The following is a 16580-nucleotide window of genomic DNA, read 5'->3' on the forward strand; positions in this document are numbered from 1 at the left end:
AGAGAGAGTGTGAACTGAAAAATCATCAATATATCAAGTGTATTATTTAATAAAAGCAAAACTACAAAATAAGTTATCAGGAAAGGTAAAACTAAAGGGACTAGAAGTAAATAAGTCCAAAATAGATCAGAAGTCCCTGTAATGAGACGCAAACATCCCCCGGCTCCATCCTCCTATACGGCTCAAATACTAAACTAATATAGAGTGACTATATATAAAGTAAATCAAAAGATGCTCATTGATAAAGAAGAAAGGTTGAGGGAATACTAAATGAATGAGTATAATGGAAACAGGTGTATAAAAGCAAAGGTATCAATTATATGGACCTTGGAGTGATGTAGAATTGTAGTTCTAATGATGACTCATGTAGGGGATATACTGTAAATGTTCCTGTTTCTACGTACAGATCGTCAGTTTTTAATCACGCGATGTCATAGACCTAATGAAAAAGAGAAGAATTATCTTTGTAGAAAGGCAAAATGAGCAATTGTAAGTACACAGTGTTATATAATATAATGACCGCACTATATTGAGAGGATGAAAACTTTGACGGGAAGGAGGAGGAGGAAGGCTTCTTTAACTCAATAAGTGCCCACGGTGCTACAGAGAGACAGAATGAAAAACAAAGAAAAAGGTTTTATTTTGCCCTGTAGCCACTATTACACAGTGTGAGAATGGTCCTCTTTACGCCAAGGTTTGGTCAAATCTGAGTTTTTGCTCAGATTTGTAATATTGGAAGGGCAGAAAGTGTGATAAAGGGGTTATTCTCATCATTATATGAGAATTATAGAGGTAATAAGATGTGGATCATTAGCGGTCCGCCCGCCGGGACCCCCATCACCCTGAGAATGCAGCTCTGAACTGCCCCATCTGATGGTAAAAAAAAAATGAGGGCCGCACTATGTGATCTCCTGCAGTCCCATAGAAAAGGAAAGGGGTATTCCGAGAGGACATTTCCAAACCTAAAATAAATCAGATAAATCAATACAAAACGTCGTTATGATTCTTTTTTTTTACGATCTCTACTTTTAGTTAATGGTTGGGACAATTCTTGTGTCCAGAGGAAGACGCTGCCACTGGATACAAGACGTCATGGCGAACACATAGCGTTTTGCCAAGATGTTCAAACTTTCACATGATATAAAATCTCCAAGACCCCAACGTGTGACCAGCAGCCACCCGAGCCGTGGGCTACGGCCATGTTCACGCCAGACATTCCTGAGGTGGACTTTTATTGCAAAAAAAGTGGCAAAAAATGCAGCGATTTTACCACGTTTATAGGAAATTGCTGCAAATTTAAAAAAAAACGCATTGTGTGAAGGCAACCTACTAGTGGGCTACAGTATAACGTGTGGGACTGGAGCTCTGCTCCCAAGGAGTTTGTAGACTAACTTGAGTGAAATGATCAGGGCTGTGCGGATTTTATATTCTACAATGATGAAGCCATTATAAGGAATTGGGTGTAATGATGGAGGGGCAGAGCTCAGGGGCACGGCCAGGGTGCCCCCCCTGACCACCTTGCCCCGGGCAGTGCCCGCTCACCACAGCACAGGGCGTGCACTAGGGGGCGTGCCTGAGCCCGGCTCCTCGCCCTCCCTGCACCACAGCCCGAGAGAGACTCACTGGAGAAGCTCCGTGCTCGGTCACACACCTCCGCCGCAGCCGCCACCGCTCCTGCCATGGATCCGCACGGGGGCTCCCTGCCTGCAGCCCTCCTGCTCTTCTGCTTTCTCTGGGATATACCATGTGCCCAGCAGGCATCCATCCCTGCCAACCAGCAACCCCGGGCGCAGAGGAGACAGCACAGAGAGGGCGCCCGGGAGCAGCCCCGGCCAGCGCCAGTCGTGCCCCACGAATACATGCTGTCCATTTACAAAACTTTCTCTACAGCTGAGAAACTTGGGATCAATGCCAGCTTCTTCCAGTCTTCCAAGTCTGCCAACACCATCACCAGCTTTGTGGACAGATACTGGGGTAAGCTACCACCTAAGCTGTGCCATCAGGTGCCCGGAGTGCGGCAGCACCGTCACTGAGCTCATAGGAGGGTTCAGTGCCCATATCTACTATCTATCTATCTATCTATCTATCTATCTATCTATCTATCTATCTATCTATCTATCTATCATCTATTTATTATCTATATTATCTATCTCTCTATTATCTATTTATTATTTATCTACCTATCTCTCTATCTATTATGTATCTATCTATCTATCTATTATCTATTATATATCTATTATCTATTTATTATTTATCTACTTATCTCTCAATCTAATATCTATCTATATACTAGATCTATATATCTATCATCTATCTATTATCTATTTATCTATAATCTATCAATCTATTATCTATCGATCTATTATTTATCTATTATCTATCATTTATATATTTATATATATATATCTATTTATTATTTATCTACCTATCTCCTGTTATCTATTTATCTATTATGTATCTTTCAGTCATCTATTATTTATTATCTATCTATCTATCCATATCTATCTGTATATCTATTATCTATTTATCATCTATCTATTTATCGCATATATATATATATATATATATATATATATATATATATATATATATACCTATCTCTTTCTCTATGTGTGTGTCTATCTCATAACTACCGCCTTCATTTGAAATTACTATCTCACATTTATCTGTATATATATATCTCATATCTATTGATCTATTTCTACCTTTTTATATGTCAAATCGATCAATGATTTCTGTATACATAACACTTTTCTGCTATCTCTCTATCTTCCTATCATCTATCTTCCATCTCTATCTATATAGTATTCTCTTCCAATATCTATCTGCCTACCTATCTGACATATCCATCTACACATCTGAATCTCCTCTGTCAGAGGAACAACAACTCCCAGCCCGGCTTGTCTCTCTTTATCTCAAAGTATATATGTATACACCATAGACCGATTGCTCTTTAACTGCTCGGTAAGAAAAATCCTTACATACTAAATCTCCTACCATCTATCTATCCATCCGTCCATCCATCCATCCAGCCATCCAGCCATGCTGCAGTGCAGTCCCTATCTGAGCCCCTACATTCAGTGTCACATTAACCCTCTGATGCCTTTACGTTCGGGTACAGATAACAGTACAATGAGTTTTCTTTTTTTTTGGAGGGGGCAGAGGGGTCTTTGTTCAGTTTTTCTATCTTATCCCATTTTAGGTTTCTCTTTATCTTCTCCAGCCCTAAAGTCAACAGACAGTTCACAGAATATGGACAAACATTTACCCAACTCACTGTCTCTTATCAGTGCAGCTCTTTCCAGGACTGGCCCTAGAAGCAATGCTACATCCCTGTATCACTCCCAAATAACCGGGGGGTCTGATAAAGAACCGTGTCCACCTGCATTGTGTGCACCGAGCCTTGTATGGGGACAGGCTCACGCTGCTGCAGATGAATTATTAACCCTTTGCGGTACATATAACATAAAGGATGGGCACAATTACTTACTTCCCCATCCCACCTTTCTCCTTCACCCCCAGGCTGTTGCTTTATTCCAGATCCAGACCTTTTTTTTTCATCCCCATGTGAGATCTAACTTCCCAAAGTGGTTGAGTATTACAGTCTGGGGGCTTATAGAGTATCAGAAATTAATTCTGCCAGTGATTCCATTTTATTATAACCTAATCCCAGCCATAAAATGTGATACTGTAGGTTGATTTATGTGTGTTTTCCTTTTTCTTGTACCTCATTATAGACTGATTAATTAATAGTGTGTTGTAAATTCTTTCACCCCCCTACACTCCCCCCCCTTCCTTCACCACCACCATGGGAGCTGCCCCTGTTCAGCCTGCCTGTGGAAGGTGCAGCAAGCTGAGCTGTGTCAGTGGGGTTCATTAGCTGTTGAAAGCTCAGGAGAGCAAATTAACTTACTATATTTTATGTTGATTTTAGGACCAAACTCTCCTTTGAAAAGCCCCATGGTCTCTTTGTAGTTATATGAGCTGGTTATTTAGTCTCAGTTTCCATAAAAAAAACTCACTTAAGACCTATTTGCCCATAGGGCTTGTTTTCTAATCTTGCTACAAGACAGCCATTATCTTGCTAAGGGTCTACAGTAATGAGGATGTAATCAAAGGGAATGTGGGCTCCACAACTTTACTTGGCTTTTTCTGCAGCCTCTTGGCCAATATTCATGTAGGCATGGGATAGAGAACCTTCAAGACTTAATGTTCTAGAACTGTAGTGTTGCCTAGGAGCTACATTGATAGACATTCCATGCACTGCATGGCAGCTTTAGCTTTTAAGGAGTCCCCCCTTGGACTTACTGGTCCCTTAAGCCAAAGCCTCACTTTCCAACTTGATTTTGATTTGATGTGTCACAGGCTGTGACCTTGTCCTGGACCTTCTGAGTTTTGCTTAGCATCAAGCCACTGATTGGACTATTTGAACTCATGATCTAATTGAGTGTACATGTCATAACATATCAAATATTGTCTAGTCTTCCATAATGAAGGGGGACCAGCCTATGGCACATCCCCAAGAACTTCAAGAGGACTTCCGCTCCTGTGATGTCCTCCTACCTCCCAGCTAATTGGTGCCTCCTCTCTAGATGTGAGCTTCACACAGAAAGGTTGCTGTCAATCCGTTTGGAGACAGATTAGCTTCCAAAAAAAAAACGACTCAATTAGATATGTTTCGTTTTTTCAGGAGGAGATAAAAGACTTGACTGCCTGAAAGAACATTCTTTTCTGTATGGATGGAAATGGGTCAGTTGAATGTGAAAGTTATCTAATTGACAAAAAAAAAAACAATGTATCTCATAAGGTTCTCCTGAACTTTGAAAAGCTTTTTCTCCAACCTTGACCACACATTTCTTTTTCTAGCTTGGACTTCTTCAGACCCTATGGTGCGTCCATCCATGAGAGAACATGGGAAAGCATTCTTCCAACTGATTCGTAATTTTTCCACTTCTTAAAAAAGTCAAGTTTTGGACTTTTGTTTAAGTGACTTTGTGTAGATGTTCTTGTGCACATTTTTGAGGAAAAAAAAAGCAAACAAAAATGTCGTGTACATGGTTTTTGGTGATTTTAGGAATCCTGATAGAACAAAAGAAGGGAAGGGTCAGTGATGTTTGTACATTAGTTTGTGTTTCTAGTCGCAAGATCAGACAGGACTTCGCTTATTGTAGGAAAATTACTGTTGGCACATGAAGTAACTCATTAAAACGCAGATGGTGCCTGCTGGCCCCAGGACCCCCAGCAATGGGACTGCTCTGCAAGAAATGGACAATTAGGGACTGCAAGGGGAAAGCTTCCACGGGAGAAAAAAAGGGTTCTTATAATTCATTCGTCCAAATCTATGGAATAAACATGGATAAAACATTGCATTCTTCTGATATTCTTGAAGTCAATGTCTTGATGATGATGATAGTAATAATATTAGCACTATAGTAGCTGCAACATTCTATTTTATTTTGCCAGAAATTAACATTCTTTTTACTTACTTTTGATTGTCTCTACTTTTCCAAGAATTATTTTAGATTGGAGCTTTATGTTTTTCTAAAATATTATTATTGTGATGCCTTTGTATTAGAAGTAGTCGCAATGTATGGATTTCGTGCAGAGGAGGAGTGCACCAGGGGCAGCAATGCACGATGCCCATTACAGTAGTTGTGCCCCCAGAATTGTTGTGGTTGGCAGAGAGAAAATGAAATATGCGAGGAAACTATTTTAATGGGCAAGAAGGGAATAGTCTACTGTTAATTATTCGGTGACCTTGTATTCGGCTTGTTTGAGACTTTATGGAAAGGCTAATGCAGAACAGACTGAATGGAGGAGAGGAATACACAGGAGGTTTCCTTCCGATGGAGCTGCAGCTTGAGAACAAATATGCCAGTTTTTATGTCTATATATACATGTAATTATTATTATTATTTTTAGACATTTTTTGTAATGCACTGGATACACAGATATTATTGCATCATAGATTAAATAGTTAATTTTATTAATGCTTAGATTGGAGACAGGCAATGGCAAAGAGTGAGACAATAGAAATTGTTACTTTACTGTTTCAATTTAGTTCTAAAATTCAAAATAAAAAGTTAAATAACGAAAATAATAAAAAAAAATATTAGGAAAAAAAAACATGGTAGAGAAACTATACACGGGCGAGCCCCTAGATTGATTAACTCCTTGAGTGCCAGTGTTAAAAGTATGACTGACAGCAGTCCAGTAGATCCCCTCAGGTAGTTGCTTTCTTCTGCAGCCCTGCAGTGAGTGAGGACTGATGGACACTTGGAGTAAAGGGTTTTCTCTTGAACCTTGCATCCATATTTCTTGGGGCTGCCAAGTGCCAGCTCAGCCGAAGCTTGTAGTTTAGGTTTATGCAGCTATAAATCCAACTTCTTCCAACCTTGTTGCCAAAATCTGTCACCCCCGCAGAGTAAAAACCTTGTGCTTCATTAGCTAGTCATTGCCTGGATATTTATGTGCCCAGGAAAGCAAGGTTTCCACATAAGCTGCATGTTTATACCAGGAGGCTTAGGGGGCACTACCATTTCAAGCCCACCCCAGATTGGAGTGATCTCAACCACTACAACCCTCAGCATGCCCTGAGTGACTAGCTGTCCTGGGACTTGTGGTGCCCGAGCAGCTCACGGATAGTCACGGTTCTCTCCAGTGTCCTTAGATGCTCTGAAGTAGGAAAAGGCGAGATGTTCTCCTGAGAGACCTGCCATGGAGCTGGCCGCACGGATTCCTTGTGCAGGGAAGGAGCTTGTGGGGTTTAATGAGTCTAGTCCTGGTCTCACAGCAGGAGAGGAAGGTTCACATGGTCTGTGAGCACCAGAGCTCCTGATCAGGTCCTTACATGTGGTCGGGAACAGCTTCCTCTCCTGGCACATCCTCACACTGCGGTTTTGGAATAATGTGAGTTTAAGATTTGAACACTGATGAGTTGGCAGAAAGCCCAGGACCTGGTGTGACTGCAGCCTCCATCCACCACATCCCTGCAGCCTCTATCCAACACCACATCCCTGCAGCCTCCATCCAACACCACATCCCTGCAGCCTCCATCCAACACCACATCCCTGCAGCCTCCATCCACCACATCCCTGCAGCCTCTATCCAACACCACATCCCTGCAGCCTCCATCCAACACCACATCCCTGCAGCCTCCATCCACCACATCCCTGCAGCCTCAATCCACCACATCCCTGCAGCCTCCATCCACCACATCCCTGCAGCCTCCATCCACCACATCCCAGCAGCCTCCATCCACCACATCCCTGCAGCCTCCATCCACCACATCCCTGCAGCCTCCATCCACCACATCCCAGCAGCCTCCATCCACCACATCCCAGCAGCCTCCATCCACCACATCCCTGCAGCCTCCATCCACCACATTCCTGCAGCCTCCATCCACCACATCCCTGCAGCCTCAATCCACCACATTCCTGCAGCCTCCATCCAACACATCCCATGAGCCTCAATACACCACATCCCTGCAGCCTCCATCCACCACATCCCTGCAGCCTCCATCCACCACATCCCATGAGCCTCCATCCACCACATCCCTGCAGCCTCCATCCACCACATCCCTGCAGCCTCCATCCACCACATCCCAGCAGCCTCCATCCACCACATCCCCGCAGCCTCCATCCACCACCACATCCCTGCAGCCTCCATCCACCACCACATCCCTGCAGCCTTCATCCATCACCACATCCCTGCAGCCTTCATCCATCACATCCTTGCAGCCTCTATCCACCACATCCCAGCAGCCTCCATCCACCACATTCCTGCAGCCTCCATCCACCACATCTCTGCAGCCTTCATCCACCACATCCCTGCAGCCTCCATCCACCACCACATCCCAGCAGCCTCCATCCACCACATCCCAACAGCCTCCATCCACCACCACATCCCAGCAGCCTCCATCCACCACATCCCAACAGCATTCATCCACCATATCCCTGCAGTCTTCATCCACCACATCCCTGCAGCCTCCATCCACCACATCCCATCAGCCTCAATTCACCACATTCCTGAAGCCTCCATCCACCACCACATCCCAGCAGCCTCAATCCACCACATCCCTGCAGCCACCATCCACCATCACATCCCATCAGCCTCAATCCACCATATCTCAGCAGCCTCCATCCACCACATCCCTGCAGCCTCCATCCATCACATCCCTGCAGCCTCCATCCACCACCACATCCCAGCAGCCTCCATCCACCACATCCCTGGAGCCTCCATCCACCACATCCCTGCAGCCTTCATGCATCACATCCCTGCAGCCTCCATCCACCACCACATCCCTGCAGTCTTCATCCACCACTTCCCAGCAGCCTCCATCCACCACATCCCTGCAGCCTCCATCCACCACCACATCCCTGCAGCCTCCATCCACCACCACATCCCTGCAGCTTCCATCCACCAGAACCCTGCAGCCTTCATCCACCACATCCCAGCAGCCTCTATCCACCACATCCCTGCAGCCTCCATCCACCACATCCCTGCAGCCTCCATCCACCACATCCCTGCAGCCTCCATCCACCACATCCCTGCACCCTCCATCCACCATCACATCCCAGCAGCCTCCATCCACCGTATCCCCTGCAGACTCCATCCACCACATTCCTGCAGCCTTCATCCACCACATCCCAGCAGCCTCCATCCACCACCACATCCCTGTAGCCTCCACCCACCACCACATCCCTGCAGCCACCATCCACCATCACATCCCTGCAGCCTCCATCCACCACCACATCCCTGCAGCTTCCATCCACCAGATCCCTGCAGCCTTCATCCACCACATCCCAGCAGCCTCTATCCACCACATCCCTGCAGCCTCCATCCACCACATCCCTGCAGCCTCCATCCACCATCACATCCCAGCAGCCTCCATCCACCGTATCCCCTGCAGACTCCATCCACCACATTCCTGCAGCCTTCATCCACCACATCTCAGCAGCCTCCATCCACCACCACATCCCTGTAGCCTCCATCCACCACCACATCCCTGCAGCCACCATCCACCATCACATCCCTGCAGCCTCCATCCACCACATCTCTGCAGCCTCCATCCACCACATTCCTGCAGCCTCCATCCACCACATTCCTGCAGCCTCTATCCACCACATCCCTGCAGCCTCCATCCACCACATCCCTGCAGTCTCCATACAGGGCACAGTGGTCACAGGACACTATTACAATAATGGATAAATGATCGATTGATATTGAATAGACAGATGAATACACAGAATGATATAGATAGATACTAGATAGAGAGATAAATATATATTAGTATATATTGGTAGATATGAGATAGATAGATAGATAGATAGATAGATAGATAGATAGATAATAGATAGATAGATAAAGGTGTCATAGGATAAATAATAGACGGTTTAAATACACTATGAGTAAAATGATAGATGTTAGATCCATATATAGATACATAGGTGGAACATAAATTTTTCATATGTGTAGAAACTTGTGATAAATATTTGAATTATAGAGATGAATTTATAAAGATAGGATAAGTAAATATAACGTTTAAATAGACTGTAAATATAACCATATATGGATAGTTAGATTTGAGGTACAGTAGATAGATAGATAATAGATAGACAGATAGATAGATAAATAGATAGATAATAGATAGATAGATAGATAATAAATAGATAATACATAGATAATAGATAGATAATAAAAGATAATAGATAGATAATACATAGATAATAGAATGATAGATCGATATGTGATCGGATGGATAAATAGAAAATAGACAAATAATGATGAATGAAATAAATATAAGGTTTCCATAGACTACATAAAACGTTAGACAGATAGCAGCTGGACTGATATTAATCGGATCATAATAAGACACGATTAGCTGTAGAATGGTATAATGGGCAGCAATGATAAGAATCTGATCCGAATATGGAGACAGAAGTTATTATCACCTATATAGTATACATGCCATGATGGAGAGATGAAGCCTTATGCTGTGCTCTTCATCTGTTGTGAGACTACAACTCTCAGCAATCCCTAAAGTCACTGGCTAGTGCTACTGCATTTTTATTTTCTCCAGTAGGAATTCATTGGATCAGGGCAGCCTTATTTTACCAATATTTTTGGTGAATCTTCATTGGTTCCTTATAGTATCTGCTATCACTGGGGATTGCATCCATTTAGGGAACATTTCTTGTCTCCTCTCATTCTCTCCAAGGTCTGTGTCCCCGGCACAGAGGGAAGGAGGCAGAAGGCAGGTGCCCAGGACTGGTGAGCAGGCAGCGGGCACTGGGCACTGGGACATTACAGCTGCAGTTGTTCCTTTTTCTCATGATATGATGCCGAGAAGTCGCCTATTACTGGATGCACGAATCACATGCATGATTACTGGCATTGTAGGGACAAGAAAGGCTCCAGAGATCCCAGGGAGGCAGCAGGGCAGGGACTGCTCCCCACCATTCATCAACTGCTGCAGGAAGCATCAGGGCTGCAGAACCCTCATGGACAGGACAGAAAGAAGGGGCCATTTGGCACCTGTAGCTGGCAATTTAGCTGTCCTTACTGTGCCTTTGGGATATGGGGGAAATAATAATAAAAAGAATAATAATAAAATATTTTTAGTAACGATAGAGAAACAAAAAACAGCAACATTCTATTCTAATAATAACTCAATCATTAAAATTATATCGATAAACTAAAAAAATCAAATAATAATAATACACAAAGAATATAATGGTGATGATACTATTTCTGCTGCTACTACTACTCCAAATACTACTACTAATTATAATGATAATAATAATCGATAATAATACTTATAGTAGTAACATAGAACACAAAAATATTATTGTTAATAACAAACAATAATAAAAATATGTAAAAAATTAAATATAATAATAACACTAATACTATTGAAATATAATAATAGCATGGAAAGAATATAACGGTATATAATACTATTACTAGTAATAATAATTCAAATTAAATTATATAGGCAATAATTAAATAATAATTAAAAAAACAGTAAAACATTTTATAATCAATATTAATACATTATTATTAATATAGTTATCATTATTATTTTTTTAGATGTGTTTCCCAGAGTAAAGGCAATGCATGCTGTTAATTTGTGACACTATAGCGGATGGAACTACAAAGCCCAGCATATTGCCCCGACTAACACAATATTCAGCCAATTCTGCAAAATGACTATGAAGGGACAGAATAAAAATTCTCTCTCTTTTACAAATATTGACATATTGAGTATTTTGATGAGGCTGGTGAAACACTTTGCCTCTGGATGTAGTTATGCAGGATCTTGTCTCCCCACAATGTGAATGTGGATCAGCAGGACCCCTATTAAATGAATGGCTTCAGCGCATGTGGAGCGATGTTCATGAACTGACCTGGGATTCCAAGAGCCCCCACTAAATCAAATGAGTTATATGATGACTTTGCAGAAAGGGATGCCATTTTTTTTCTATGTAGTTTTTCTGTTTTTATTTCAAATTACTGCATCATTTTGTAGCTATTTTGTTGTCTTTTACTACTTTGCTATTTATTTAGATGCTTGTTTATTGATTTATTTGCTTATTTTTATGTATTTTTTTATTTATTTTATTTTTATTTACTATTCTATTCATTTATAGTATTATTCTTTTTTTCCATTCCTATGTATATCTTTATGTATTTCGTTTATGATTTTTCCTTGCGATTCCCGACTGTCTATTGTACATAATTAAAACCTTTTAAATACAATTATTCAAGTGTGACTATTTATTAGAGTTTCCTGCAGCAAAAATAGGTCAAACCTATAAAAAATGTAGTTTCTTTTATGATTTCCCTCTCGAAAAAGTTTTACAGTTTTTTTTTTTAAAAAAGGATCTTAGTTTATATTGGATACATGTAAATTTAACGAGAACTAGGGGAACAGAAGTAAAAGAGGTGAATATTTGCCAAGTTTTTTTCCTTCATGTTTTAATTTAAATTTTAGCTTTTCTTTTGTCACGTGTTTTGGAATCACTTGTTACAATCCATGTACAATCTGCAAACCTATATTGCTTTTTGGGTATTAAACAACCCAATAAACTGAAAAGCTGGCAGGATTAATAATAAAAATAATATTAAAAAGTAAATGAGAATAACAAGAATAAACATAATAAGCATGCAAATAATAAGATGTAATAACTATTATAATAATATAATAATGTTTTATTATTCTTAAAATAAATAAAAATAATACAATATAAAACAAATTATTATTAACAATAGTAATAATAACAACAATAATAATCATAAATCAATGTATTTATTATAAATAATACTAATACTAATACTAATAATAATAATAATAACCTAGAGTCATTATAATTGCTGTCATTATTCTCACTCTCATTATGATTACCATTATTTCCTGTTATCATTATTACAATCAGTATTAATACTTCCAGATCAAATTATGAATGCAAAGTACAAATATTGTTACAATTTGATCTATGCCAGTGATAATAATTATTTGTATCATTTGTATATTAATATTACTCATAATCTAAAAATATATTACACATTCATATGTAAAATAATTCATAAAAATAATAATTTATTTATTAAGCAATTATACTACCACAACACTACTACAAACAACCACTGATTATATATATATATATATATATATATATATATATATATATATACACACACACACATATATATATATGTAAATGTCACTGTAGAGAGTAATGGATTACAGGAGTGCAATGTTGTGTATATATATATATATATATATATATATATATATATATATAAACACACGCATACATATACAGATATATATATACATATATATATATATATATACATATATAAATATATGTACACACCCTACTAATATATATATATATATATATATATATATATATATATATATTAGTAGGGTGTGTACATATATTTATATATGTATATATATATATATATATATATGTATATATATATCTGTATATGTATGTGTGTGTTTATATATATATATATATATATATATATATATATATATATATATATATATATATATATATATAGATATATATACACAACATTGCACTCCTGTAATCCATTACTCTCTACAGTGACATTTACATACAAGCTTCTCTTAACCCTTTGTCTACCAGAAGACACTGTTGCTGCTGCTATTACTCCAGGACTGGTTAAATCTCAGTTTTCCTCTGTGCATTAATTAATCTTAGTTGACGTCCTGTGGACTTTGCCAAATTCTTGGCAGGAGAATTGCACTCAGTGTTTACTGTCTCATTTTCCATAGACTCGGACTATGTGATGAGAATCCTGCTGCTGGTTACATGCTTCAGTTTGCTGCTATTTGTATATCTGTGGATCTATACATCTCACTACTAGGAGACCTATCCCTCCTATAGAGCCCCTCCATTCCCCCCCATTGGGAATAGTGTGTGTGACTGAGCAGCTCTCTTGTCCACACTCTCAGTCCATTTTATAAGCCCTAAATATTTAATGGCACAAAGGGAATGTGTTCTCTAAGAGGTTGACAAAGTCATTAAAGGTGAAAATGTAGCGAAGGTTTTATGGTGCATCCTGTGGATAACTTGCTCTTATAGGCAATAGAAATGTCTGCCTTTAGTAGTCAGGTTTCATAGTGTTCTGCCGGACTACAACTACCAGCATGAACTGGTTTGTGTTAAAGTAGAACAAAAGAAGACATGTTTATTGTCAGTCAAAAGGAAAACATTTCTTTTTGTGGATTTTTTGTTGTTGCCATTTTGGCTTTCTTCTTGCAAATGTTAAATATTGGAAGTTATACATTGAATATATATAGTTATATGTAATGTATAAATATTTAAAATAAGCGTGAATGTTCCATATAAATGCAAATATATATATATATATATATATTTACATCATATAAATATTTTATTATTATATATACATATGCACACATACATATGTTCACACACAAATGTATGTATACTATGTATACACACACACATATATAATATATATATATATATATATATATATATACACCCATATACAATATACACATATATACTCACACACACACACACACACACATATATATATATATATATATATATATATATATATATATATATATTCTCACATATGCATACACAGATATACATATATTTACACATGTATATATATATATATATATATATATATTTGTGTGTATATATAAATATCTTTAAAGCAGCTTGTAGGAACACGATTAGAGGACTGTCTGATCTGCAGTCCTCCTTCTTCACATCAGGTAGACAGGATATTTTCCAGTCTGCTACAGTATAAGTGAAATTGACAGCAATTTTTCTTTTATCTTGCAGACGATCTCGCTCACGCTCCTTCTAGAAGACAGAGGTATTTGTTTGATGTGTCCACCCTGTCTGACAAAGAGGAGCTGGTGGGAGCTGAGCTAAGGATCTTTAGGAATTCTCCTATGGAGTTGTCGAAAGCCCCTTCGGGGTTGTACCACCTGCAGGTATCTTCCTGCACGTCCCAAGCTCTGCTGGATTCCAGGACTCTGGACCTGAGGGACACTATAGTGCCAGGATGGGAAGTTTTTGATGTATGGAAAAGCCTGAATGCTGTGGGTAAGCCAAGAAAGCCAGTTTGCTTGGAGTTAAGAGCCACCTCGGCCACATCTGGTTTGGAGGTGAGTCTAAGAAGTCTAGGCTTGTCCAGGAAACCCAAATCTCAACAGGAGAAGGCTCTCCTAGTGGCTTTTACCAAATCTAAGAAGAAGAACCTCTACAATGAGTTGAAGGAACAGGTTCACTCAGCCAAAGGGCTGGAGAAAGAAGTCAGGTTACAATTTAAAACTAAGAGAAAGAGAAGGACAACGTTTAATAGTCGACATGGGAAACGGCATGGTAGGAAGTCACGTCTAAGGTGCAGCAAAAAGCCACTTCATGTGAACTTTAAGGAGTTGGGGTGGGATGACTGGATAATTGCTCCCTTAGAATATGAAGCCTATCATTGTGAAGGAGTATGTGACTTCCCTCTGAGGTCTCATCTGGAGCCAACCAATCATGCCATTATCCAGACCTTGATGAACTCTATGGATCCAGGGTCTACTCCTCCAAGCTGTTGTGTCCCAACAAAATTGACTCCTATCAGCATTTTGTACATTGATGCAGGTAATAATGTGGTATACAAACAGTATGAAGACATGGTGGTAGAGTCTTGCGGCTGCAGGTAGCAGTTGCTTTGGATGTTCTCAGTATCATCAAAGCTGATGTGAAGGGAGATAAAGACAACTCATGGACAAGCAAGGGTTGGCCCAGGTCGGAGTTCTTTCTATACTACTTCCAGGGATTGTGGTTTCCACCCTTTATTCTTGCACCATCCCCCCAAAAAAAACACAAAACAGGTGCAGATCAGTGATGGCTTTATGTGGACAAATTAGAAGCAAAGCCATACCAATGTGTCACCTGGGTTAGAAGTAAAAACTGCTTTCATCTTATGGTGGGTCATATCTTTAGAGCTCCACTGAAATGATTGTGGTAGTAGGTGGACCCTCCAGGTTGGATTGGACAGAGGAAACAATTTTTTTTTACATCAGACAGAAGAGAACTTGGCCAGTGCATACAGTAGAATTTGTCTGGTTAGAGCTCAAATCCAGATTCATGTACAAAGTTCCAGACCTGGTGATGAGGACTGCACAAAAGGAGGAGGAGGTGGTGGAGGAGTAGGTGGTGGAGGAAGGGTGTATTATGGTGGCACTTTGTTAACCCCCTTCCCCCTCCCTTTTTTTTGCTTCAAATCTGATGGAACTAGCGCCATCCAGACCCAATGAAGGGGGAGTCATGTCTGGAGAGCAGAGGATTATGTTGCTGTTGATTTTTGGAGTGTACACAAGTTGCTGTGACAGGCACCTGTTCAAACTGAGTCCATTTAAGATTACAGGAAAGCAATAGTCTGTTCTTTTCATGGGCTGGCATGCGAAGAGTAATAGAAGTAGGGGGCTCATAAAGTTTTTTTTTTTCTCTTTTAATTTTAACTACCTGTCTTATCACCTTGAGCTATCTGAATTGCTCCAATAACATTGCACAATAACAACACCCAAAGAAAAGGAAAGGAAAAAAAACCCTAAAGAAAGAGAAAGGCGAAGGTGATGAGAGAGGATGGAAAGAGGTCAAAGAAACATCCAAAGTATTAAAGGATTTTATCAGCTCTGATTATATAATAGGCTTCACATTCATTACCTAAAAATGCCAGGCAGTTTTATTTTAGCGATTTAGAGACAATCACAACTCACATTCCCAATTAAATAATGCAATATTATTATTACATTGCATAAAATCCATCTGACTTTAATAGTACCCTATGGGGAAAATTGTATGTGATTTTCCCTAGCTGCAAAATATCCAACATTAGTAAAAAAAAAAAAAAAAAAAAAAAAAAATTTGTATAAATATTGCTTTTGTGCAAAACATTATTTGTGATTTTGCCATGTGATGTGATGTGGTCACCTGATTACATTATTGCAGTTACCTAACGTCATAATCATGAGTTCTGGAGTTTTGTCCTAAGAT

General features: G+C 39.7%; 1 protein-coding gene across 1 annotated transcript; it reads left to right on the forward strand.

The window, feature by feature from the left end:
* The first annotated feature begins 1679 nt into the window (after nucleotides 1-1679).
* Nucleotides 1680-15738, forward strand: GDF6 (growth differentiation factor 6). The gene is made up of 2 exons (XM_077268077.1): nucleotides 1680-1974; nucleotides 14370-15738. Exons 1-2 carry the CDS (start codon nucleotides 1680-1682, stop codon nucleotides 15242-15244), a joined length of 1170 nt encoding a protein of 389 aa, XP_077124192.1. The 3' UTR covers nucleotides 15245-15738.
* The last annotated feature ends 842 nt before the right edge of the window (nucleotides 15739-16580 follow it).

This window comes from Ranitomeya variabilis, chromosome 6 (genome assembly GCF_051348905.1).
Source record: "Ranitomeya variabilis isolate aRanVar5 chromosome 6, aRanVar5.hap1, whole genome shotgun sequence".
In the NCBI taxonomy this organism is placed as follows: domain Eukaryota; kingdom Metazoa; phylum Chordata; class Amphibia; order Anura; family Dendrobatidae; genus Ranitomeya; species Ranitomeya variabilis.